The sequence below is a fragment of the Macaca mulatta genome, chromosome 6 (genome assembly GCF_049350105.2).
Source record: "Macaca mulatta isolate MMU2019108-1 chromosome 6, T2T-MMU8v2.0, whole genome shotgun sequence".
Taxonomy (NCBI): Eukaryota; Metazoa; Chordata; class Mammalia; order Primates; family Cercopithecidae; genus Macaca; species Macaca mulatta.
This window is the reverse complement of record NC_133411.1, coordinates 58,010,331-58,033,205: the sequence shown is the minus strand read 5'-3', so window position 1 is coordinate 58,033,205 and position 22,875 is coordinate 58,010,331. Positions and strand designations below refer to the sequence as shown.

General features: G+C 37.3%; 1 protein-coding gene across 6 annotated transcripts in view; it reads left to right on the top strand.

Moving 5' to 3' along the window:
• Positions 1-22,875, top strand: part of EMB (embigin) — a 126,748-nt gene that overhangs the window by 44,952 nt on the left and 58,921 nt on the right. For 4 of the 6 annotated variants that reach the window (XM_078004410.1, XM_078004409.1, XM_078004412.1 and 1 more), the window contains 3 exons: positions 127-403; positions 1,239-1,272; positions 3,634-3,688. In XM_078004410.1, the coding sequence (XP_077860536.1) occupies positions 127-403; positions 1,239-1,272; positions 3,634-3,688 (366 nt within the window). Of the gene's footprint in view, positions 1-126; positions 404-1,238; positions 1,273-3,633; positions 3,689-4,267; positions 7,419-22,875 lie in introns of those variants that run through there. The other 2 variants (XM_015140061.3, XM_001093157.5) reach the window with 1 other exon arrangement.

Genomic DNA, 22,875 nt, shown 5'->3' with positions numbered 1-22,875 from the left:
CATTTTAATATGCTTTTCTCTAGTAAGCAATATTGTTGGCATTATCTTATAGCTTTCACTCAGAAACTACATCATGTATCTTTTATGTACTATGATAGGAATGATTTTAATGTCTCCTTATATTAGGTTCCTGTTGGTGTTCAAATGAATAAATATGTGATCAATGGAACATATGCTAATGAAACAAAGCTGAAGATAACACAACTTTTGGAGGAAGATGGGGGATCTTACTGGTGCCATGCACTATTCCAAGTAGGCGAGAGTGAAGAACACATTGAGCTTGTGGTGCTGAGCTATTTGGTGCCCCTCAAACCATTTCTTGCAATAGTAGCTGAGGTGGTTCTTTTAGTGGCCGCCATTCTGCTTTGTGAAAAGTACACACAAAAGGAAAAGAAGCACTCAGGTGGGATTACTTTTTGTTTTTTGTTTTTTTTAGAAAGTATTATCAGTTAATTATAAGTATCATTTACTTATATGGATTATGATTTGATACATTGCAATGACTTTAGGATTTTTGGGGAAAATCTTCATTTTCTTATTTGGAGCATTATTTAGGTTTACAACAATGGTGACAGTGAGGTAGAAAGATGTATCAATGGTCTTCCTGTTTCAATTCCTGAAAATAAAAGTGCCTTTTTTCTTTCTCTTCCCCACCTCACCCCTAATCCCCTCGCCTTTTTTTGGTGCTACTGGTACCTAAGTACCAGTTAGGTGATATGTATTCTGGCCCTGGATTATTAGAAAAATCTATGATAGCTTAATATAAAAAGTCTCAAAGAAACAGTTTTTCTTTCACTTAGATTATCATTTAAAAAAATATTTTATTAACCATTCCAGAGTTCTCATTGAAGAGAGACTGTCCTGTCATTTCCTATTTTTGCAGCCTGTGCCTGATGGGTTACAGGTTGATAAAGCAATAATCCTCGAGAAAATTGACCTTACATCCTGTTTTCTTTACTGATTTTGTACTAAATTTTAATGATTTAAGTAATGACAAACTAAGCAGTCATGTTTTTGAAAATACCAAGCCACTAAACTATGTTTGATCAGAAATGCAGATAAGGTCTGTAGTGCAGATGAAGGAGGTGTAGGTGTCTAAGGTAGCATGTCTCTCCTTCATTCCAAACAGGAGAAACAGCATAGTACTTTCTTACATAGGAAGGAGGTTTAATTGAGCATATATGTTCCATAAAAATGACAAACCAACTTCATAGTCAAATTCTTCTTTTGTTACACAGATGAGGGGAAAGAATTTGAGCAGACTGAACAGCTGTAAGTATTATTTTTTACAGATTAATTTTCACTTGAGTAAAATATAGGGACATATAAAATTGAATGAAATGTTTGCAGTTGGGGGAAAAAAGGCAGAGGAGTATTTTCTGTATATGTCCATGTGGTGGTGAAAAGTGGCATTCCAAGTCTGCCTGCCTCCGTGAGAATTCTTCTTCATCACTTACTACCTGCACTTCTCTGTACTTCAGCTTTCTTCTCTACAAAATGGATTTAATAATAGTACTCACCATATGAGCTTGTTGGATGGAATGAATATTATATATGTGTAAATGTGTAGCATAGGTTTTGGTGCACAGAAGGTGTACAGTAACCATCAGAAGTATTTAATATTATTTTTTTAAAGCAATGGTTCTCAAGCCTGGCTATTTTTGATCACTTAAGAGTCTCTTTAAAGATACAGTTGCTCAGACCTTGCTGAATCTCCTGGATCAGAATCTCTTGGGTTGGGGCTATGGCATCTGTATTTCTTGAAAACATCTACGAATGGTTTTGATCTTCTGTCTGTTGAAAATCACTGGCCTAGAATTCTATTAGTTATTCAGAGAACACAAATTGTGCCACAGGTTCTTTTACACAGCCTTTGTTTAGAGTTAAGCATGAGGAGATCTGGAAATAAAATCACCAGGGATGTAATTTAGTTTGGCAAAGATGGGAGTTCCAAATTCCTCCAAGGCGGAGAACTGAGTACGGAGGCCAGTGACAGAGGTGTCTAACACTGGGATTAACGCCTGAACAATAGAGCCAAGGGCTGGGGGCCAGGAAAACGAGGCTAGATTAAAGTTGCTGCAAGAAACTTGAGAAGTGGAAGGCCTGAGCAACTATTACCAACACAAAATGGCACTTAGAGTTTATCAGCCAACAGGAGCTCTATGGAGAGGGTGTTACAGGCACAAATAGCAGGAGTGGAGTAGACAGTTGTCATTTAGATGTTTGTAGACATTATTCAAATAATCATGTTCACTCAGTTCACATAGGCTGGTAAAATAAACCAATATGATATGAGCTTCCAGGTTAAGGGCACAAAATAACTACATCAGAAATCCTATAACACCAGATAGAGAAAAGCAGCATTGTCTTAGAATCATAGACACCTATAGTTGGAAGGGAATTGTATCTCTCCCAAAGGAATCCCTTCTCTTTCTGGAGAGCGTCGACATTTATGTTGATTTGAACTTTTAATCTTTCCTATTTCCATGTGTTGGCCTTTTTCTTGTTCTTAGCATCATATAACAAACGTGACAGTCATTGACATATTTGAAGACAGAACCTTGCTCGGGTTCCTTTATTCTCTGAGCTCTGCCTCCCACTGTCTCTAACCATTCCTCTGAGCTCACATTTGGAGGTTGCATTCTGATTTAAAACACACTCTGAAGGGATGGTGCCAGAACAGTGTGGAATGGACCATCACTTCTGAACAATGTAAAATGGATTCAATCTGTAGTGTAAAAGATGAATTTTTTTTTTTCTGAAAATTGGGTTAATATACATCATTTTGCTCATCATATACAGCACCATAAGGATCACTGAAGGTGTTTAGTTTTTCTTATCTTTAGGTTATTTCACTATCTTTAGATTGCATACAAATATCAAGGGCACTTGAACTCATTCAGAACAATGAGCTTTTTGGTGCCCCTCAAACCATTTCTTGCAATAGTTGCTGAGGTGTTTTCTTAGTGGCCATTATTCTGCTTCTGAAGAGTACACACAAAAGAAAAAGAAGCACTCAGGTGGGATTTCTTTTTTTTAGAAAATATTATCTGTTAATTATAAGTAACACTGTCTTATGATATGCATTATGATTTGATAATTGAAGCCTGCCCCCAAGACCTTGAAGGGCAATGTATTCATTATGCATACTGGTTATTTAGTTTTAGTCAATCTTTAGAATCTGAGGCCCACATTTGTAATCCTGCTGTGATAAACTTTGGGTGGAAAAAGAACCATTTTTAACCTCTAATTCAGTGTAATAAGCACACAAATGTATAGCACCAATATCACACATGTTGGCTGACCTCCTAATTGGCTGTTACCTTGCATGTTTCCAAAACCACACATAAGTTATGGTCTTTATGCCCAAGTCCTCACTCATGCTTGGGCAGAAGCAATTCTCCCTGTGCATAAAATCAACAAGCCTTTATCACTATCATTTGTGGTTACGGCTCCTCTTCAAGCAATGCCATAAAAATAAATTCAACATTGTAAGTAAAATATTTTTAGGAAGAAAGAATTCTGTCTGTATTGACATTTTACATTTTAACCTGATAGCCATATCAGTGATGTACTTACTTAATTTTATATAATACAAACATTTAGTAATTTTCTTTTTTGTTTTCTGTACAGGAAATCAGATGATAGCAATGGTATAGAAAATAATGTCCCCAGGCATAGAAAAAATGTAAGTTACTTCTGAATGATATTCCAAATAAAAGGTAAAATTCAATATACATAGGCTACCTATTAGTCAGTTACTTTTTTTTTAGTTCCGTAAAAGATCTGGTCATTTATGATGTGCTCAAATATGCTTGTTTACACTATTATAGGGGAATATATACAGTATAGTTGTACAAAAATAAATACTTTCCTTTTCCACCAGAGGACACATAGCAACCAATCTAGAAGTAAATCTTTTGCACTGGCTACATATTTTATTTTATCACCATGGGCTAGTTTCTTTTACAGTTTTTCTTGTAGCTGTATTTGTTTTCCTCTCAAATTTTCTGGATTTTCTGTTATTTTAGTTTCATCTATTCCCATATATTTGGGGGTGTAAACTTATGCATATAATATGCTAACTTTCTTTGCTGATTAGATTCAAAATTTTTAGTTCATCAACATTAGAGTAGGAGATCTTTGTTTTGGCAGTAGATTGGATCCCTCACTTCCCAGTATTTTTTGCTTTGCTAAAGTGATAGTAAGTTACTATAAAGTAACCAGAACATACTAATTATATTTGATTATACTTTATTTAACTCAGGAATCTCTGGGCCAGTGAATGCAAAACCTCATGTCGAGAATCATTGGAAGATATACAGAGTTCGTATTTCAGCTTTCTTTATCCTTCCTGTTAAGAACCTCTGAGTTTTTAGTTTTAAAAGGATGAAAAGCTTATGCAGCATGCTCAGCAGGAGAGGAGCTTCATCAATAATACATGCTATCTCAGATCTAAGGGTATATTTTCATTCTGTAATTATGTTACATAAAAGCAATGTAAATCAGAATAAATATGGTAGACCAGAATAAAATTAATTATATTCTGGTCTTCAGAGTACACATGGAACAGATATCAGCAGAATCACTTAATACTTCATAGAATAAAAATCACTCAGAACCTGTTTATAACCAAAGAATTCATGAAAAAGAAAGCCTTTGCCATTTGTCTTAGAAAGTTATTTTTTTACAAAATCATGCTTATTATTAGTATCTATGGAAGTATATGTAACAGTTTTTATATAAAGGTCATCTTTCTGGGATAGTGAAAAAATATGTCTTTACTAAGTTGAATACTTTCTGCCTTTGCTAATGATAGTTATTCTACAATCTCCACAAGAAAAACATACCTTTTATCCAGAAATATTGGCTTAAGGCAAATAAATAAAACTGTGCTTACTCTAAAGCTCTGTCACTACAAAAGCAAATTTTCCAGTCTTTATTCCACTCATAACCACTACTCTCCCCACCAGGCTAAAGTGCTTATTAGTCTTTAATTAGGGTTTCGAACTTCATAAGGTACACCATTGTTTATGTTTTAGAGTACAGGTCCATATAGTTGTAATACCTAAAACACTCCTACACTGATGCTTTTGTGGCTCATGGTTTCCTGGTGTCTTTGATTTAACACCTGGCTTCCTGGTATCTATGGCTGGTTAGATATCTAAACTTGTATTATTAGTGCTTTACAATAATAATTTCCTCGACTGAAGTCCAGAAGTACTAAAGTACTTCTTTTTTATTGCTGTGAATGCCTTAGACTTATCTTCAAAAATAGGATGCGTTGTTTCTATTGCGTATATAACTGAAATATTTTATAAACTCACTGTAATCAAATCTTATAAAATCTGAATCGACATGAAAAGTTGTCAGTGCTTGAATGAAATACTAAAATCATGCCACAGGATGCTAGATAAGGTAAATGACCATGATGTGTCCTTGGAACTGGTGGGCGCAGTGTTGCACTGCTCGCAGGGCAACAACTTTAAGAACAGAAGAGTGGTGGTGTGGAACCCAAGATTCTTGGCGACTAGGGGATTTAAAGGTTGGGGAGGAGTAATTCAAAGATTTGAAAAGAAATACTTTATAAAAATTTACTCCATATATTGGCTAAGAAAAATGTAATAAAATTTTGGTAGTGAAAATTATATCACTAATGTTTACCATTATTACTAGTATGAATAATACACATAAGGTAGTGACTTGGAAGCTGGTGAATTCTTTGTTGGTATAACAAAATGCAATATTTTGTTGTAAAGCATCCTAACTACACATGTAAGTTTGCTGAACTTGAATACATCCCAGTAATGGCAAACTTCATTTTATTCTTGGTTTTCATTTTATTCTGGTCTCAGGTCCATGCATTTATTTTAATTTAATTAATTATTATTTTGACATTATTTGGGTGATATCTATATAATGGTAGATAACCAATCAGCTTAATTAATCTAAACTCTTTGAATTCGGGGAAATATTAGTCAAATCTGCTGTTTGACTAAATACAATTCAAAGCAGTATATTTGTGACTGGGAATATAGAACACAAGGAAACAAATGTGTAGCCCAACAAATGTGTAGCCCATCTGCAGTATGCATTCTTCCATTTTGCCACCACTAACCTTCAAGGCTGATACAATTTTCAAGCAAGAAGCATTGCTTCCTGAAGGTAAAATAATCAGAAATATTTCTAGAGTAAATTGAATTTTTAATTGGCAATACTGTGTTTTGTTTGTTTGTTTTGTTTGTTTGGTTGGTTTTTTTTTGCAAAAATACTTTATTTCAGTAACCTTAAATAGGAAAAGTACTCAAAAATTAAAGTTGATGTTTGGCTTTTTATAGTCTTTCTAGAGGACTTCTAGAAAATTACCACTGTTGGATTTTAATCTGCTTCCATTAACCAATCTTATAGTGATGATAAATGGATTAACTAATACTGACCAACTGTAAATTGACTGCAAATAATAAGCCACATAAAAGCTGAAGTAGGAAAACTACTCAAGTTTATATATTAGGCACCTTGGGTAATTCTCTTAGTCTTTCCAGCTAACAAGGATTTTCAGCATAATAAGTAGATTTAATGATGGCATAAAATTCTCAGATACTTTCATACACATTTTTTTGCCAAAGTGTAAATCTCCTTTTGCAGTCTTTTTGTTATTATTCCAACATCTAGCTTCTCAGACCCCGATCTAGAACTCATTGTGATATTTTCTTCTTCTGTGTTAATTAACACTTATAGGTCATGAATCCCTGCTCCTTTGACCTTTTTAATAGTTCATGAATCCACCCCATTGCCTTCCCAACTCTGCCCTCACCAGCTGCAACAGCTAATGCCTTTATTTTCCTACCTCAGTCTCCTTTTCTATTAATCCCTCTTTTGCATGGCTGCCTGAGTCCACTTTCTCAAACACAAACCTCACTATGCAACTTTGGAATCTCTGTAGGCTCACCTTTGCCATTTCTTAATATTGCATTCTCCAAATTGCTAATCTCTATCCAGTCTCTTGAACTAGACTTGGCACATGGAGATTCCGCTCAGAAAGTGCTCTTCACACTTCCACCTGCTTGACTAACCCCAGGTTATCTTTCAAGACTTTAATCTGATCTTGTGTCTTAGAGAAGCCCCCATACCTAGTAGAGCAATTACCATCTTACATGCTTAAATAACTCCACATTTATTTGTGTTTGTTACTCTGTGTTCTAAATACACATTTGTTGTTCTCTGTCTTGGATTATTTTCTTTCTTTGTCCTGTAACTACCAGTGCAAGGGTGTAATACAGATGTCTTAAAATGTGTATTGAATGGATGAATGTATAAATAAAAATTAAATTTTGTAAATTTCTACTTGTTCTTAGAAAAACAATCTAAATTGTGACAAATCATAATTGAAAAAAATTATAAAGAAAAACAAGCTTTTATAACTTCAGTATTTGCTTCTTTTACTTTGAAAAAAACATAGAATAGTATAAAGGTCCAGTCATATTTTCTTTAATAATGAATTAGTGTCTTCTGAGCAAAAGGAGTCTAATTCCGAAACTATTACACAGATTATGTTGCATTCAACTTACTTAAATTTCCCTTGTTCTTCATGTTTCATGGACAGTACAAATGCAAACCTTATTTTTATCCTTTATTCTAATAATGCATTGATTTTAAATATAAAGAATTTTAGGCCAGGTATGGTGGCTCACACCTATAATCTCAGAACTTTGGGAGGCCAAGGAGGATGGATCACATGAGGATAGGAACTTGAGAGTAGCCTGGGCAACAGAGTAAGAAGACCCTGTCTCTACAAAAAATAAAAAAGAAATTAACCAGGCATGGTACTTGCCTGTAGTTCCAACTAAGCTGAGGCGGGAGGATTACTTGAGCCCAGGAGTTTGAGGCTGCACTGAGCTATGATTGCCACTGCACTTCAGCCCGGGAGACAGAGGAAGACCCTGTGTCTGTTCCCTCCGAAATTTAGCGATTGTATTCCTTTACATCGTACTGGAGAGAGTTGATGTTTGTGTTCACTCCCTAACCTCGTTCCACTTTCCCCTGCCAGTATACTTCAGAATATCTCAGATCCAATTCAAAATTTAATCCTAAAACATATAATTATTTTCACAGTTTCATAGTTTAGTTTTGATCACTGAAAGCATTTCTTTCGTTTTGTCTAATTGAACAAATTTATGCAAGGAATTGGGGACCTATTCCTCATTAGCATTGTTCATCTATAGGTGGAAATCAAGTATGTGTCGCAGTATTAATTAAAGGCAAAGTGACCTATTTGTACTACATTCTGAATAAATACTTACTAAATGAATGAAAAATAGAAGTATGACTCAATTATTTTAGAATCTTAAGTTATACAGATTTATGTAATGTCTATTTTGATTTTTATTAATTAACCATGAATTTATCCTAGTCTAGTACTGAGAAAAAGGAAATGGAATTATGGATCCTGCTTTCATATGATACTTAGGAATGTATCTGCACTGTATCCAGAAGGTCAGTTACATGCCCTGTTTACCAATTGAATTCTGCTTCACTAAGAATAATAATAACTGACATTTAGTACATGGCATATGATGGGCACTGTACAAAATGCTTTGACATGTTTTGTTCATTTAATCCACACAATGGTCCTATGCTGTAAAAACGGTTAATATCTACTTTTTTATAAATGAGGAAACTCCAGCTTAGAGAGATTAGGTAAGCTGCCTAAAGTCACTCTGTCTGTAAGTGTTTAGAGCTGAGATTCACATTCACGGAGTCCTCCTGAAGAACCTAGGATTAACCGCCATGTTGAACAGCTTTGGCCTGCAAATTACATGCTTCTTAGAAAACAAGGCTATTATCTGTAATCTGTATTTTTTAATATCAATTTTATTCCTTTCAACTGGTCAGTTATATCATAAATTCCATGGAATTTTTATGGAACCCATGCTTTGCCACTCTTATATCCCTATAGTGGTGCTGGGGAATCAGGACACATTTATTTGCCTTAGCACTCTTTCTTTCTTTTTTCTTTTTTTTTGTAATTTTACGTATAAATTGGGAGGGTGGCCTTAAAATTTATCATCCAACCACTGAAAGTGAAAGAAGGTGCTTTTTATGATTTCACCAGGATAACAGGCAGAAAATACTCTCTGGTCACACATTTAGCCTGCAGAGAGCATTTAAGTATGTTATGGATCGTCTGCCCTAGACACAACAGTGGCATCTGCAACAAGTAAATGATAAACAAAAATCAACTTTCAGAGAAATAGCCATTTTTAGTAAACATAGGGAAATAGCCATTTTAAGTAAATGTCAGGTGAGTCTCACTATATAAACTGCCTATAATGAAACAGTTTAGTAAGCTTAAAGTTCTATTAATCTCCAAAAGCATCTAACAGGTTGGGATTTATTGGTATGCAAAAGTATCATTCACAAATTGTAAGAGAAGCTGTCAAAGTCATGTTTTTGCTGGCCTATGGAATGTACTGGAGAATTCTTTGGACTTGCATATCTTCTGATTCATGTACCATAATAATGTCTGTGTGATTCTCAGTGAATCACGAATGCGTGATTGTGCTTTTACAATAAAATTTGTTTATGAAGTCAGTGAAAATAATTCATGAATAACATTGTCAAAATTACTTTTAATCACATGATTAACCTGCAACACTATGTTTATTATTTTTATGTGTTGGCTTATTACATTTAAAAACTTTGTTTATAAAAACTGATTTTGCTATTTAATTTTTAATTTACTTTAGAAAATAATGTAGCACAATGTTAGATTTATTACTTATGTAACTGTAATACTATTTAATGCTGCAAAATCATAGCACGTAATGTTTATAACTTTAGCATTTTATTAACTGTCTTTGTACCTTTAAAGAAAGAAATATGATCATAATCTTTAGTTTTATTTAAATCAAGGATCATGGATTTATTTTGTCATACTTTCTAATAATTATAATGTTTTCCTTTGTAAGCATATGTGCCTAAATTCTCATCGAGGGCTTTCTGTACTGTGTAAATAGCACAAAATGTCTATATAGGAATGTTTAAAAAACATTTTCTATTTCATGTAACTCAAAAGATACATCTAATATGCAATTAAATTGAATAAAATGATACTTTGTGAATTAAAAATTTAAGTATTGGAAAACATTGTCATACTTTTTATTTTTTAATAGTAGTTTAAAAGAGAATATAAAGGCACTAAACAGAAAACATTAGTTTTTTTTTTTTCTTTGTGTATACTCACAAGTAATTTAAATCATGTTGAACAATATGTCCTTCTCAAGCGCAGTGAAAAAGTGCACCTAGAGCTGGGATTCTAGTTTATCACATCAAACCAGAAGTCAGAAGTCTTTCAGAAAGGAATTTTCAAAGTATCCCAAAATATATTTGAACAGTTTAAAAGGCAGTAATGAACTTCATAAAAATAGATATAGTTTTTTTTGCATATAAGAAATAGTTTTTATTACTATAAAGAAAATAACTTTTTTAAATGTTTCACTGTAATTTATTTATTTATTTATTTATTTATTTATTATAACTTAAGTTCTAGGCTACATGTGCACAACGTGCAGCTTTGTTACATATGTATACATGTGCCATGTTGGTGTGCTTTACCCATTAACTCGTCATTTATATTAGGTATATCACCTAATGCTATCCTTCCCCCCTCCACCTACCCACAATAGGACCCAGTGTGTGATGTTCCGCTTCCTGTGTCCAGGTGATCTCATTGTTCAGTTCCCACCTATAAGTGAGAACATGCAGTATTTGGTTTTCTGTTCTTGCAACAGTGTGCTGAGAATGATGGTTTCCAGCTGTATCCATGTCCCTACAAAGGACACAAACTCATCCTTTTTTATGGCTGCATAGCATTCCATGGTGTATATGTGCCACATTTTCTTAATCCAGTCTGTCACTGAGGGGCATTTGGGTTGATTCCAAGTCTTTGCTATTGTGAATAGTGTTGCAATAAACATACGTGTGCATGTGCCTTTATAGCAGCATGACTTATAATCCTTTGGGTATATCCCCAGTAATGGGATGGCTGGGTCAAATGGTATTTCTAGTTCTAGATCCTTGAGGAATCGCCACACTGTTTTCCACAATGGTTGAACTAGTTTACAATCCCACCAACAGTGTAAAAGTGTTCCTATTTCTCCACATCCTCTCCAGCACCTGTTGTTTCCTGATTTTGTAATGATGGCCATTCTAACTGGTGTGAGATGGTATCTCATTGTGGTTTTGATTTGCATTTCTCTGATGGCCAGTGATGATGAGCATTTTTTCATGTGTCTGTTGGCTGTATGAATGTCTTCTTTTGAGAAGTGTCTATTCATATCCTTTGCCCACTTTTTGATGGGGTTGTTTGTTTTTTTCTTGTAAATTTGATTGAGTTCTTTATAGGTTTTAGATATTAGCCGTTTGTCAGATGAGTAGATTGCAAAAATTTTCTCCCATTCTGTAGGTTGCCTGTTCACTCTTATGGTAGTTTCTTTTGCTATGCAGAAACTCTTTAGTTTAATTAGATCCCATTTATCAATGTTGGTTTTTGTTGCCATTACTTTTGATGTTTTAGACATGAAGTTCTTGCCCATGCCTATGTCCTGAATGGTATTGCCTAAGTTTTCTTCTAGTGCTTTTACGGTCTTAGGTCTAACATTTAAGTCTCTAATCCATCTTGAATTAATTTTCATATAAGGAGAAAGGAAAGGATCCAGTTTCAGCTTTCTACTTATGGCTAGCCAATTTTCCCAGCACCATTTATTAAATAGGAAATCCTTTCCCCATTTCTTGTTTTTGTTCGGTTGGTCAAAGGTCATATGGCTGTAGATGTGTGGTATTATTTCTGAGGGCTCTGTTCTGTTCCATTGGTCTATCTCTCTGTTTTAGTACCAGTACCATGCTGTTTTGGTTACTGTAGCCTTGTGGTATAGTTTGAAGTCAGGTAGAGTGATGCCTCCAGCTTTGTTCTTTTGGCTTAGGATTGTCTTGGCAATGTGGGCTCTTCTTTGGTTCCATATGAACTTTAAAGCAGTTTTTTCCGATTCTGTGAAGAAAGTCATTGGTAGCTAATGGGGATGGCAATGACTCTATAATAAATACCTTGGGCAGTATGGCCATTTTCACAATATTGAGTCTTCCTATCCATGAGCATGGTATGTTCTTCCATTTTTTTGCGTCCTCTTTTATTTCACTGTGCAGTGGTTTGTAGCTCTCCTTGAAGAGGTCCTTCACATCCCTTGTAAGTTGGATTTTAGGTACTTTATTCTCTTTGAAGCAATTGTGAATGGAAGTTCATTCATGATTGGACTCACTGTTTGTCTGTTATTGGTGTATAAGAATGCCTGTGATTTTTGCACATTGATTTTGTATCCTGAGACTTTGCTGGAGTTGCTTATCAGCTTCAGGAGATTTTGGGCTGAGATGATGGGGTTTTCTAAATATACAATCATGTCATCTGCAAACAGGGACAATTTGACTTCTTCTTTTCCTAACTGAATACCCTTGATTTTTTTCTCTTGCCTGATTGCCCTAGCCAGAACTTCCAAAACTATGTTGAACAGGAGTGGTGAGAGAGGGCATCCCTGTCTTGTGCCAGTTTTCAAAGGGAATGCTTCCAGTTTCTGCCCATTCAGTATGATATTGGCTGTGGGTTTGTCATAAATAGCTCTTATTATTTTCAGATATGTTCCATCAATACTGAATTTATTGAGAGTTTTTAGCATGAAGGGCTGTTGAGTTTTGTCAAAGGCCTTTTCTGCATCTATTGAGTTAATCATGTGGTTTTTGTCTTTGGTTCTGTTTATATGCTGGATTACGTTTATTGATTTGCATATGTTGATCTGCCTTGCATCCCAGGGATGAAGCCCACTTGATCATGGTGGATAACCTTTTTGATGCACTGCTGGATTCGGTTTGCCAGTATTTTATTGAGGATTTTTGCATTGATGTTCATCAGGGATATGGTCTAAAATTCTCTTTTTTTGTTGTGTCTCTGCCAGGCTTTGGTATCAGGATGATTTTGGCCTCATAAAATGAGTTAGGGAGGATTCCCTCTTTTTCTATTGATTGGAATAGTTTCAGAAGGAATGATACCAACTCCTCCTTGTACCTCTGGTAGAATTCGGATGTGAATATGTCTGGTCCTGGACTTTTTTTGGTTGGTAAGCTATTAATTATTGGCTCAATTTCAGAGACTGCTATTGGTCTATTCAGGGATTCAACTTCTTCCTGGTTTATTTTTGGGAGAGTATAAGTGTCCAGGAAATTATCCATTTCTTCTAGGTTTTCTAGGTTATTTGCGTAAAGGTTTTTATAGTATTCTGTGATGGCAGGTAGTTTGTATTTCTGTGGGGTCGGTGGTGATATCCCCTTTATCATTTTTTATTGCTTCTATTTGATTCTTCTCTCTTTTCTCCTTTTTTAGTCTTGCTAGCGGTCTATCAATTTTGTTGATCTTTTCAAAAAACCAGCTCCTGGATTTGTTGATTTTTTGGAGGGTTTTTTGTGTCTCTATCTCCTTCAGTTCTGCTCTGATCTTAGTTGTTTCTTGCCTTCTGCTAGCTTTTGAATGTGTTTGCTCTTGCTTCTCTAGTTCTTTTAATTGTGCTGTTAGGGTATCCAGCTTTCTCTTGTGGGCATTTAGTGCTATAAATTTCCCTCTACACACTGCTTTAAATGTGTCCCAGAGATTCTGGTGTGGTGTGTCTTTGTTCTTATTGGTTTCAAAGAACATCTTTATTTCTGCCTTCATTTCATTATGTACCCAGTAGTCATTCAGGAGCAGATTGTTCAGTTTCCATGTAGTTGAGCGGCTTTGATTGAGTGTCTTAGTCCTGAGTTCTAGTTTGATTGCACTGTGTTCTGAGAGACAGTTTGTTATAATATCTGTTCTTGTACATTTGCTGAGGAGTCCTTTACTTCCAATTATGTGGTCAATTTTGGAATAAGTGCGATGTGGTGCTGAGAAGAATGTATAGTCTGTTGATTTGGGGTGGAGAGTTCTATGGATGTCTATTAGGTCTGCTTGGTGCAGAGTTGAGTTCAATTCCTGGATATCTTTGTTAACTTTCTGTCTCGTTGATCTGTCTAATGTTGACAGTGGGGCATTAAAGTCTCCCATTATTATTGTATGGGAGTCTAAGTCTCTTTGTAAGACTCTAAGGACTTGCTTTATGAATCTGGGTGCTCCTCTATGGGTGCATATATATTTAGGATAGTTAGCTCTTCTGATGAATTGATCCCTTTACCATTATGTTGGCCTTCTTTATCTTTTGATCTTTGATGGTTTAAAGTCTGTTTTATCAGAGACTAGGATTGCAACACCTGCATTTTTTTTGTTTTCCATTTGCTTGGTAGATCTTCCTCCATCCCTTTATTGTGAGCCTATGTGTGTCTCTGCAAGTGAGATGAGTCTCCTGAATACAGCAAACTGATGTGTCTTGACTCTTTATCCACTTTGCCAGTTTGTGTCTTTTAATTGGACCATTTAGTCCATTTACATTTGAGGCTAATATTGTTATGTGTGAACTTGATCCTTTCATTATGATATTAGCTGGTTATTTTGCTTGCTACTTGATGCAGTTTCTTCCTAGCATCGATGGACTTTACATTTTGACATGTTTTTACAATGGCTGATACCTGCTATTCCTTTCCATGGTTAGTGCTTCCTTCAGCATATCTTGTAGGGCAGGCCTGGTAGTGACAAAATCTCTCAGCATTTACTTGTCTGTAAAGGATTTTACTTCTCCTTCACTTATGAAATTTAGTTTGGCTGGATATGAAATTCTGGGTTGAAAATTCTTTTCTTTTAGAATGTTGAATATTGGCCCCCACCCTCTTCTGGCTTGGAGAGTTTCTGCCAAGAGATCTGATGTTAGTCTAATGGGCTTCCCTTTGTGTGTAACCCGACCTTTCTCTCTGGTTGCCCTTAACATTGTTTCCTTCATTTCAACTTTGGTGAATCTGACAATTATGTGTCTTGGAGTTGCTCTTCTCGAGGAGTATCGTTTTGTCATTCTCTGTATTTCCTGAATTTGAATGTTGGCCTGCCCTGCTAAGCGGGGAAGTTCTCCTGGATGATATCCTGCAGAGTGTTTTCCAACTTGTTCCATTTTCCCTGTCACTTTCAGGCACTCCAATCAGACATAGATTTGGTCTTTTCACATAATCCCATACTTCTTGGAGGCTTTGTTCATTTCTTTTTACTCTTTTTTCTCTAAACTTCTCTTCTCACTTCATTTCATTCATTTGATCTTCAATCGCTGATACTCTTTCTTCCAGTTGATTGAGTCGGTTACTGAAGCTTGTGCATTTGTCACGTAGTTCTCATGTTATGGTTTTCATCTCTATCAGTTCTTTTGAGGAATTCTCTATGTTGGTTATTCTAGTTAGCCATTCATCAAATCTTTTTTCAAGGTTTTTAGTTTCTTTGCGCTGGTTATGTAGTTCCTCCTTTAGCTCTGAGAAGTTTGATCAACTGAAGCCTTCTTCTCTTGACTCGTCGAAGTCATTGTCCATCCAGCTTTGTCCCGTTGCTGTCAATGAGCCGCGTTCCTTTGGAGCGGGAGATGCGCTCTGATTCTTTGAATTTCCAGCTTTTCTGTACTGCTTTTCCCCCATCTTTGTGGTTTTATCTGCCTTTGGTCTTTGATGATGGTGATGTACTCATGGGGTTTTGGTGTGGGTGTCCTTTCTGTTTGTTAGTTTTCCTTCTAACATTCAGGACCCTCAGCTGTAGGTCTGTTGGAGTTTGATTGAGGTCCACTCCAGACTCTGTTTGCCTGGGTATCAGCAACGGAGACTGCAGAAGATAGAATATTGCTGAACAGCGAGTATTGCTCTCTGATTCTTGCTCTGGAAGCTTCGTCTCAGGGGTGTCTACCGTGTGATGTGTGAGGTGTCGGTCTGCACCTAGTCGGGCATGTTTCCCAGTTAGGCTACTCAGGGGACAGGGACCTACTTGAGCAGACAGTCTGTCCGTTCTCAGATCTCACCCTTCGTGCTGGGAGATCCATTGCTCTTTTCAAAGCTGTCAGACAGGGACATTTACCTCTACTGAGGTTTCTGCTGCTTTCTGTTTAGCTATGCCCTGTCCCCAGAGGAGAAGTCTACAGAGGCAGGCCATCCTCCTTGAGCTGTGGTTGCTCCACCCAATTTGAGCTTCCAGGAGGCTTTGTTTACCTACTTAAGCCTCAGCAATTGCAGGCACCCCCCCCCCCGCCCACACCCGCCTCACTGCCGCCTTGCAGTTAGATCTCAGACTGCCGTGCTAGCAATGCGGGAGGCTCAGTGGGTGTGGGACCCTCTGGGCCAGGTATGGAATATAATCTCCTGGTGTGCCGTTTGCTAAGACCCTTGGTAAAGCGCAGTATTAGGGTGGGAGTTACCCGATTTTCCAGGTGTTGTGTGTCTTACTTTCCTTTGGCTAGGAAAAGGAATTCCCTTCCCCCTTGTGCTTCCCAGGTGTGGCGATGCCTCACCCTGCTTCAGCTCTCGATGGTTGGGCTGCACCCTCAGACCAGCGCCAACTGTCCGACAAGACACGCCCCAGTGAGATGAACCCAGTACCTAGTTGAAAATGCAGAAATCACCCGTCTTCTGTGTCACTCACACTGGGAGCTGGAGGCTGGAGCTGTTCCTATTTGGCCATCTTGGGCGTGCCCCCAAAATAGATATTTTAAGTCAAAATGATGCAGAGAACAAATTTTCTTGTTGTTCTGGGTAAATTTTTTCATTGTATTTTAAGTTCTGGGGTACATGTGCAGAACATGCAGGTTTGTTACATAAGTATACACATGCCCTGGTGGTTTGCTGTACCCATCAACCCATCATCTACATTAGGTATTTCTCCTACTGCTATCCATCCCCTAGCTTCCACCCCGCAACAGGACCCAGTGTGTGATGTTCCCCTCCCTGTGTCCATATGTTCTCATTGTTCAATTCCCACTTATGAGTGAGAACATGCGGTGTTTGGTTTTCTGTTCTTATGATAGTTTGCTGAGAATGGTTTCCAGTGTCATCCATGTCCCTGCAAAGGATATAAACTCATCCATTTTTATGGCTGCATAATATTCTATGGTGTATATGTGCCACATTTTCTTTATCCTGTCTGTCATTGATGGGCATTTGGGTTGGTTCCAAGTCTTTGTTATTCTGAACAGTGGCACAATAAACATACGTGTGCATGTTTCTTTATAGTAGAATTTTGTTGAAGACCTTTTCTGCATCTATTGAGATAATCATGTGGTTGTTTTCATTGATTCTGTTTATGTGATGGACTGTGTTTATTGATTTGCGATGTTGAACTATCCTTGCATCTCAGGGATGAAGCCGACTTGATCATGGTGGATAAGCTTTTTGATGTGCTGCTGGATTCGGTTTGTCAGTATTTTATCAAGGATTTTTTGCATAGATGTTCATTGGCAATATTGGCCTGAAATTTTCTTTTTTCTTGTGTCTCTGCCAGATTTTGGTATCAGGATTATTTTGGCCTCATAAAATGAGTTAGGGAGGGTTCCCTCTTTTTCTGTTGTTTGGAAATAGTTTCTGAAGGAATGGTACCAGTTCCTCTTTGTACCTCTGGTAGAATTTGGCTGTGAATCTGTCTGGTCCTGGGCTTTTTTTTGGTTTGTAGGCTATTAATTGATGCCTTAATTTCAGAACTTGTTATTGGTCTATTCAGGGATTCAACTTCTTCTTGGTTTAGTCTTGGCAGGGTGTATGTGTCCAGGAATTTATCAATTTCTTCTAGATTTTCTACTTTATTTGCATAGAGGTGTGTGTAGTATTCTCTGATGGTAGCTTGTATTTCTTTGGGATTGGTGGTGGTATCCCCTTTATTATTTTTTATTGCATCTATTTGATATTTTCAAAAAAACAGCTGCTGGATTCATTGATTTTTTTTTTTTTGAATGGTTTTTTGTGTCTCTGTCTCCTTCAATTCTGCCCTGTCTTCTGCTAGCTTTTGATTTTGTTTGCTCTTGGTTCTCTAGTTCTTTTCATTGTGGTGTTAGGGTGTTGATTTTAGATCTTTCCTGCCTTCTCTTATGGGCATTTAGTGCTATAAACCTCTCTCTACACACTACTTTAAATGTGTCCCAGGGATTCTGGTATGTTGTATCTTTGTTCTCATGGGGTGTTAAAGTTTCCTACTATTATTGTTTGGGAGTCTAAGTCTCTTTGTAGGTCTCTAAGAACTTGCTTTATGAATCTGAGTACCCCTGTATTGGGTGCATATATATTTAGGATAGTTAGCTTTTCTTGTTGCATTGAACCCTTTGCCATTATGTAATGGCCTTCTTTGTCTCTTTTGATCTTTGTTGGTTTAAAGTCTGTTTTATCAGAGACTCGGATTGCAACCCCTGCTTTTCTTTTTTTTTTTTTTTTATTTCCATTTGTTTGGTAAAGATTCCTCCATCCCTTTATTTTGAGCTTATGTGTGTCTCTGCATGTGAGATGATTCTCCTGAATACAGCATACTAAATGGGTCTTGACTCTTTATCCACTTTGCCAGTCTGTGTCTTTTAATTGGGGCATTTAGCCCATTTACGTTTAAGGTTAATATTGTTATGTGTGAATTTGTTCCTGCCATTATGATGCTAGCTGGTTATTTTGCCTGTTAGTTGATGCAGTTTCTTCATAGCATCGGTGGTCTTTACAATTTGGTATATTTTTCCAGTGGCTCGTGTCAGTTGTTCCTTTCCATGTTTAGTGCTTCCTTCAGGAGCTCTTGTAAAGCAGGCCTGGTGGTGACAAAATCTGTCAGCATTTGCTTGTCTGTAAAGGATTTTATTTCTCCTTCACTTACGAAGCTTAGTTTGGCTGGATATGAAATTCTGATTTGAAAATTCTTTTCTTTAATAATGTTGAATATTGGCCCTCACTCTCTTCTGGCTTGTGGGGTTTCTGATGAGAGATCTGCTGTTACTGTGATGGACTTCCCTTTGTGGGTAACCCAACCTTTCTCTCTGCTGGCCTTAATAGTTTTTCCTTCATTTCAACCTTGGTAAATCTGATGATTATGGGTCTTGGGGTTGCTCTTCTTGAGGATTATCTTTGTGGTGGTTTCTGTATTTCCTGAATTTTAATGTTGACCCGTCTTGCTAAGTTGGGGAAGTTCTCCTGGATAATATCCCGTAGAGTGTTTTCCAGCTTGGTTCCATTCTCCCCATCACTTTCAGGTACAACAATCAAACGTAGATTTGGTCTTTTCACATAGTCCCATATTTCATGGAGGCTTCGTTCGTTTCTTTTCACCGTGTTTAATCTTGTCTTCTCACTTTATTTCATTTAATTGATCTTCAATCTCTGGTATCCTTTCTTCCACTTGATCGATTCAGCTATTGATACTTGTGTATGCTCCACGAAGTTCTCATGCTGTGTTTCTCATCTCTTTCAGGTCATTTATGTTCTTCTCTAAACTGTTTATTTTAGTTAACAATTCATCTAACCTTTTTTCAAGGTTCTTAGCTTCCTTGCATTGGGTGAGAACACGCTCCTTTAGCTTAGAGGAGTTTGTTATCACTCACCTTCTGAAACCTACTTCTGTTAATTTGTCAAACTCATTCTTCATCCAGTTTTGTTCTTTTGCTGGCGAGGAGTTGTGATCCTTTGGAGGAGAAGAGGCATTAAGATTTTTGGAATTTTCAGTCTTTTTTTGCTTCCCGGATTTATCTACCTTTAGTCTTTGAAGTCGGATGATGTCTTCTGAGTGGACGTCCTTTTTGTTGATGTTAATACTATTCCTTTCTGTTAGTTTTCCTTCTAACAGTCAAGCCTCTCTTTTGCAGGTCTGCTGAATCTGCTCAAGGTCCAATCCAGACCCTGTTTTCCTGGGTATCACCGGTAGAGGCTGCAGAACAGCAAAGATTGCTAACTGTTCCTTCCTCTGGAAGCTTTTTCCCAGAGGGTCACCCACCAGATGCTAGCCAGAGCTCTCCTGTATGAGGTGTCTGTTGGCCCTACTGGGAAGTTTCTCTCATTCAGGATACACAGGGGTCAGGGATCCACTTGAGGAGGCAGTCTGTCCCTTATCAGAGGTTGAACACTGTGTTGGTAGATCTGCTGCTCTCTTCAGAGCTACCAGGCAGGGATATTTAAGTCAGCTGAAGCTGCACCTACAACCGCCCCTTCCCAGAGTTGCTCTGTCCCAGGGAGGTGGGGGTTTTATCTATAAGTCACTGACTGGGGCTGCTGCCTTTTTTTCAGAGAGGGAATCTAGAGGAGGCAGTCTGGCCTCAGAGGCCTTGCTTAGCTGTGGTGGGCTTCACCCAGTTTGAACATCCTGGTGGCTTTGTTTACACTGGTGAGGGGAAAACTGCCTATTCAAACCTCAGCAATGGCAGATGCCCCTCCACCCACCAAGCTGGAGTGTCCCAGATTGAGCTCAGATTTTAGTGTTGTGCTGGCCGCGAGACTTCAAGCCAGTGTATCTTAGCTTGCTGGGCTCCGTGGGAGTGGGACTCGCCAAGCCACAGCACTTGGCTCCCTGGCTTCAGCCCCCTTTCCAGGGGAGTGAACAGTTCTGTCTCTGGCGTTCCAGGTTCCTGCGACTAGCTCAGTGTCTGCCCAAATGACCACCCAGTTTTGTGCTGGAAACCCAGGGGCCCTGGTGGTGTAGGCACTGGAGGGAATCTCCTGGTCTGCAGGTTGCAAAGACTGTGGGAATAGCGCAGTATCTGGGCCAGAGTGCACGGTACAGTCCCAAGTGGCTTCCCTTGGCCAACAGGGAGTTCCTCGACACCTTGCACTTCCCAGGTGAGGTCATGCCACACCCTGCTCCACCTCGCCCTCCTTGGGCTACACCCACAGTCCAACCAGTCCCAATGAAGTGAACTGTGTAACTCAGTTGGAAATGCAGAAATCACCCACCTTCTGCATCGATCTCATTGGGAGCTGCAGACCAAAGCTGTTCCTATTTGACCATATTGCCAGGCTCCCATTGTTCTGGGTAAATTTTTTTTTTTTTTTTTTTTTTTTTACCATGTTAGTTTAGGTTGATTCAGCACAAATGCTTGCAAAATATTTCACAATTTATATTCCATGAAAATGTCGACTATTACAAAAGAACATCAACATTCCAATTAAGGCATTTTAATGTTTCTAACATTAAAAACATGAAAAAATATTAGGGGGAATATACAGTATTTCACTATGTATTTTATTTGACTCTTATTTGAAATAATTTTATGCTAAAATGATTAATGACTGGTAAATAATTGTTTGTGTTCTAAAGCATGTGAGGCCAGTTTAAAGGAAATGAGTAATTGTATTTTTTTGGTGACTGCATTAGAAAACAATTATTGGGAGATCAACTTCTGGAAAGATTGAGTAGGTATGCTTTCCCCTACTCCTCCTAGTAAGTACAGCTAACAACATTAGGTCTTATAAAACAAACAGTAAAAGATTCTGACTTTAGCCAACACAGCTACTGTGGCCCCACCTCCACCTCCAGCAGCAAAGGCTCCCCAACTAGGGAGCTGGGAGCCAAGACTGTCACCTGAACTGGTGATAAGGAAACCCTTTCATTCCTAGTAAGAAGCCTGAACTCCCACTCTAGATGTGGAGGAACCAGGTACCCCTCTTACCCTGAATTTTTAACGGAGGCAGAATGAGGAACTTAGATTTCTAACTCTACCTGACAGTAATAAGGTGAAATGAGTATCTCTTTCCCCAGTAATGTGGTGTCAGAGGAGGTCTACTAAACCGATTTAGATAAGATCTGAATCCCATAATATCTAAAATATTAGGTTTCAATAAAAAACATACCAAGAGTCATGCAATTCTCAACTCGATTAAGAAAAAAACAATAGATGCCAAAACCAAAATGAATCAAATGTTAGAATTATCTAACAATTATTTAAAGCAGCCATCATCAAAATGCTGCATGAGCAACTAGGAACAAATGAAAAATAACCTCAGCAAATAGAAAGCGACAGAAAATAAATAGATGATATAAGAGATGAAGAAAATAAAGATTATCCACTCTGAATAATAGAGGTAATATAGGCTGGGAAAAAAAATGCAAAGTGCCCAGAACCTTATGCCCTGTGAGACTTGTAACAAATATTTGTATTATTGGTATTGCAGAAGGAGAGGATAAAATGTTGGGCTGAAAAGATATTCAAAGTAATAACAATTGAAAATTTCCCCAACTTTAACAAATGCCATTAACCTACACATTCAAGAAACTGAGCAAACCCCAAACAGAATAAACTGAATGAAATCCAGGTCAAAACACATCATAATCAAAATTACAGAAGCTAAAGACAGAGAACCTTAAAAGCAGAGATAGAGAAACAACACCTCACCTACTGGGGAAAACCAAATGAATGACAGTGCATTTCACATCAGAAACTATGGAAGACAAATGAAGTGTCACGTTTTCCAAATGCTCCTAGAAAAGTAGAGTAGGCAGTCCAAAGTTCTATATCTGATGAAAGAATCTCTGAATAATGAAATAGAAGTCAGGATATCCTTAATGAAAACAACTAAGAAACTGGCAGACCTATCTTAAAAGAATGGTTAAAGAAAGTTCTTCAAAGAGGTAGGGAATCATAAAAGAAGGATTTGGGGAACATCAGGAAGGGAAAAATAACACTTTCTTGAGGGAGTAGAAGCATCAAATATAATAGACATTCTTCCCTTCTTGATTTTTCTCTATAATTTTTAACTATTAAAGCAAAAATACAACACTGATCTGGTTCTCAATGTAATGTAAATGTAAAGGATATGCTGAAGATGCTTACAAAGGAGCAAGATAAAGGGATGTAAAAGTAGGTAAGGTTTTTAAACTTCATTCAAATTGGTAAAATTTCAATATCAATAAATTGTGACAACTTATATTTAAAGTTACACATTCAGTTGTATAATACC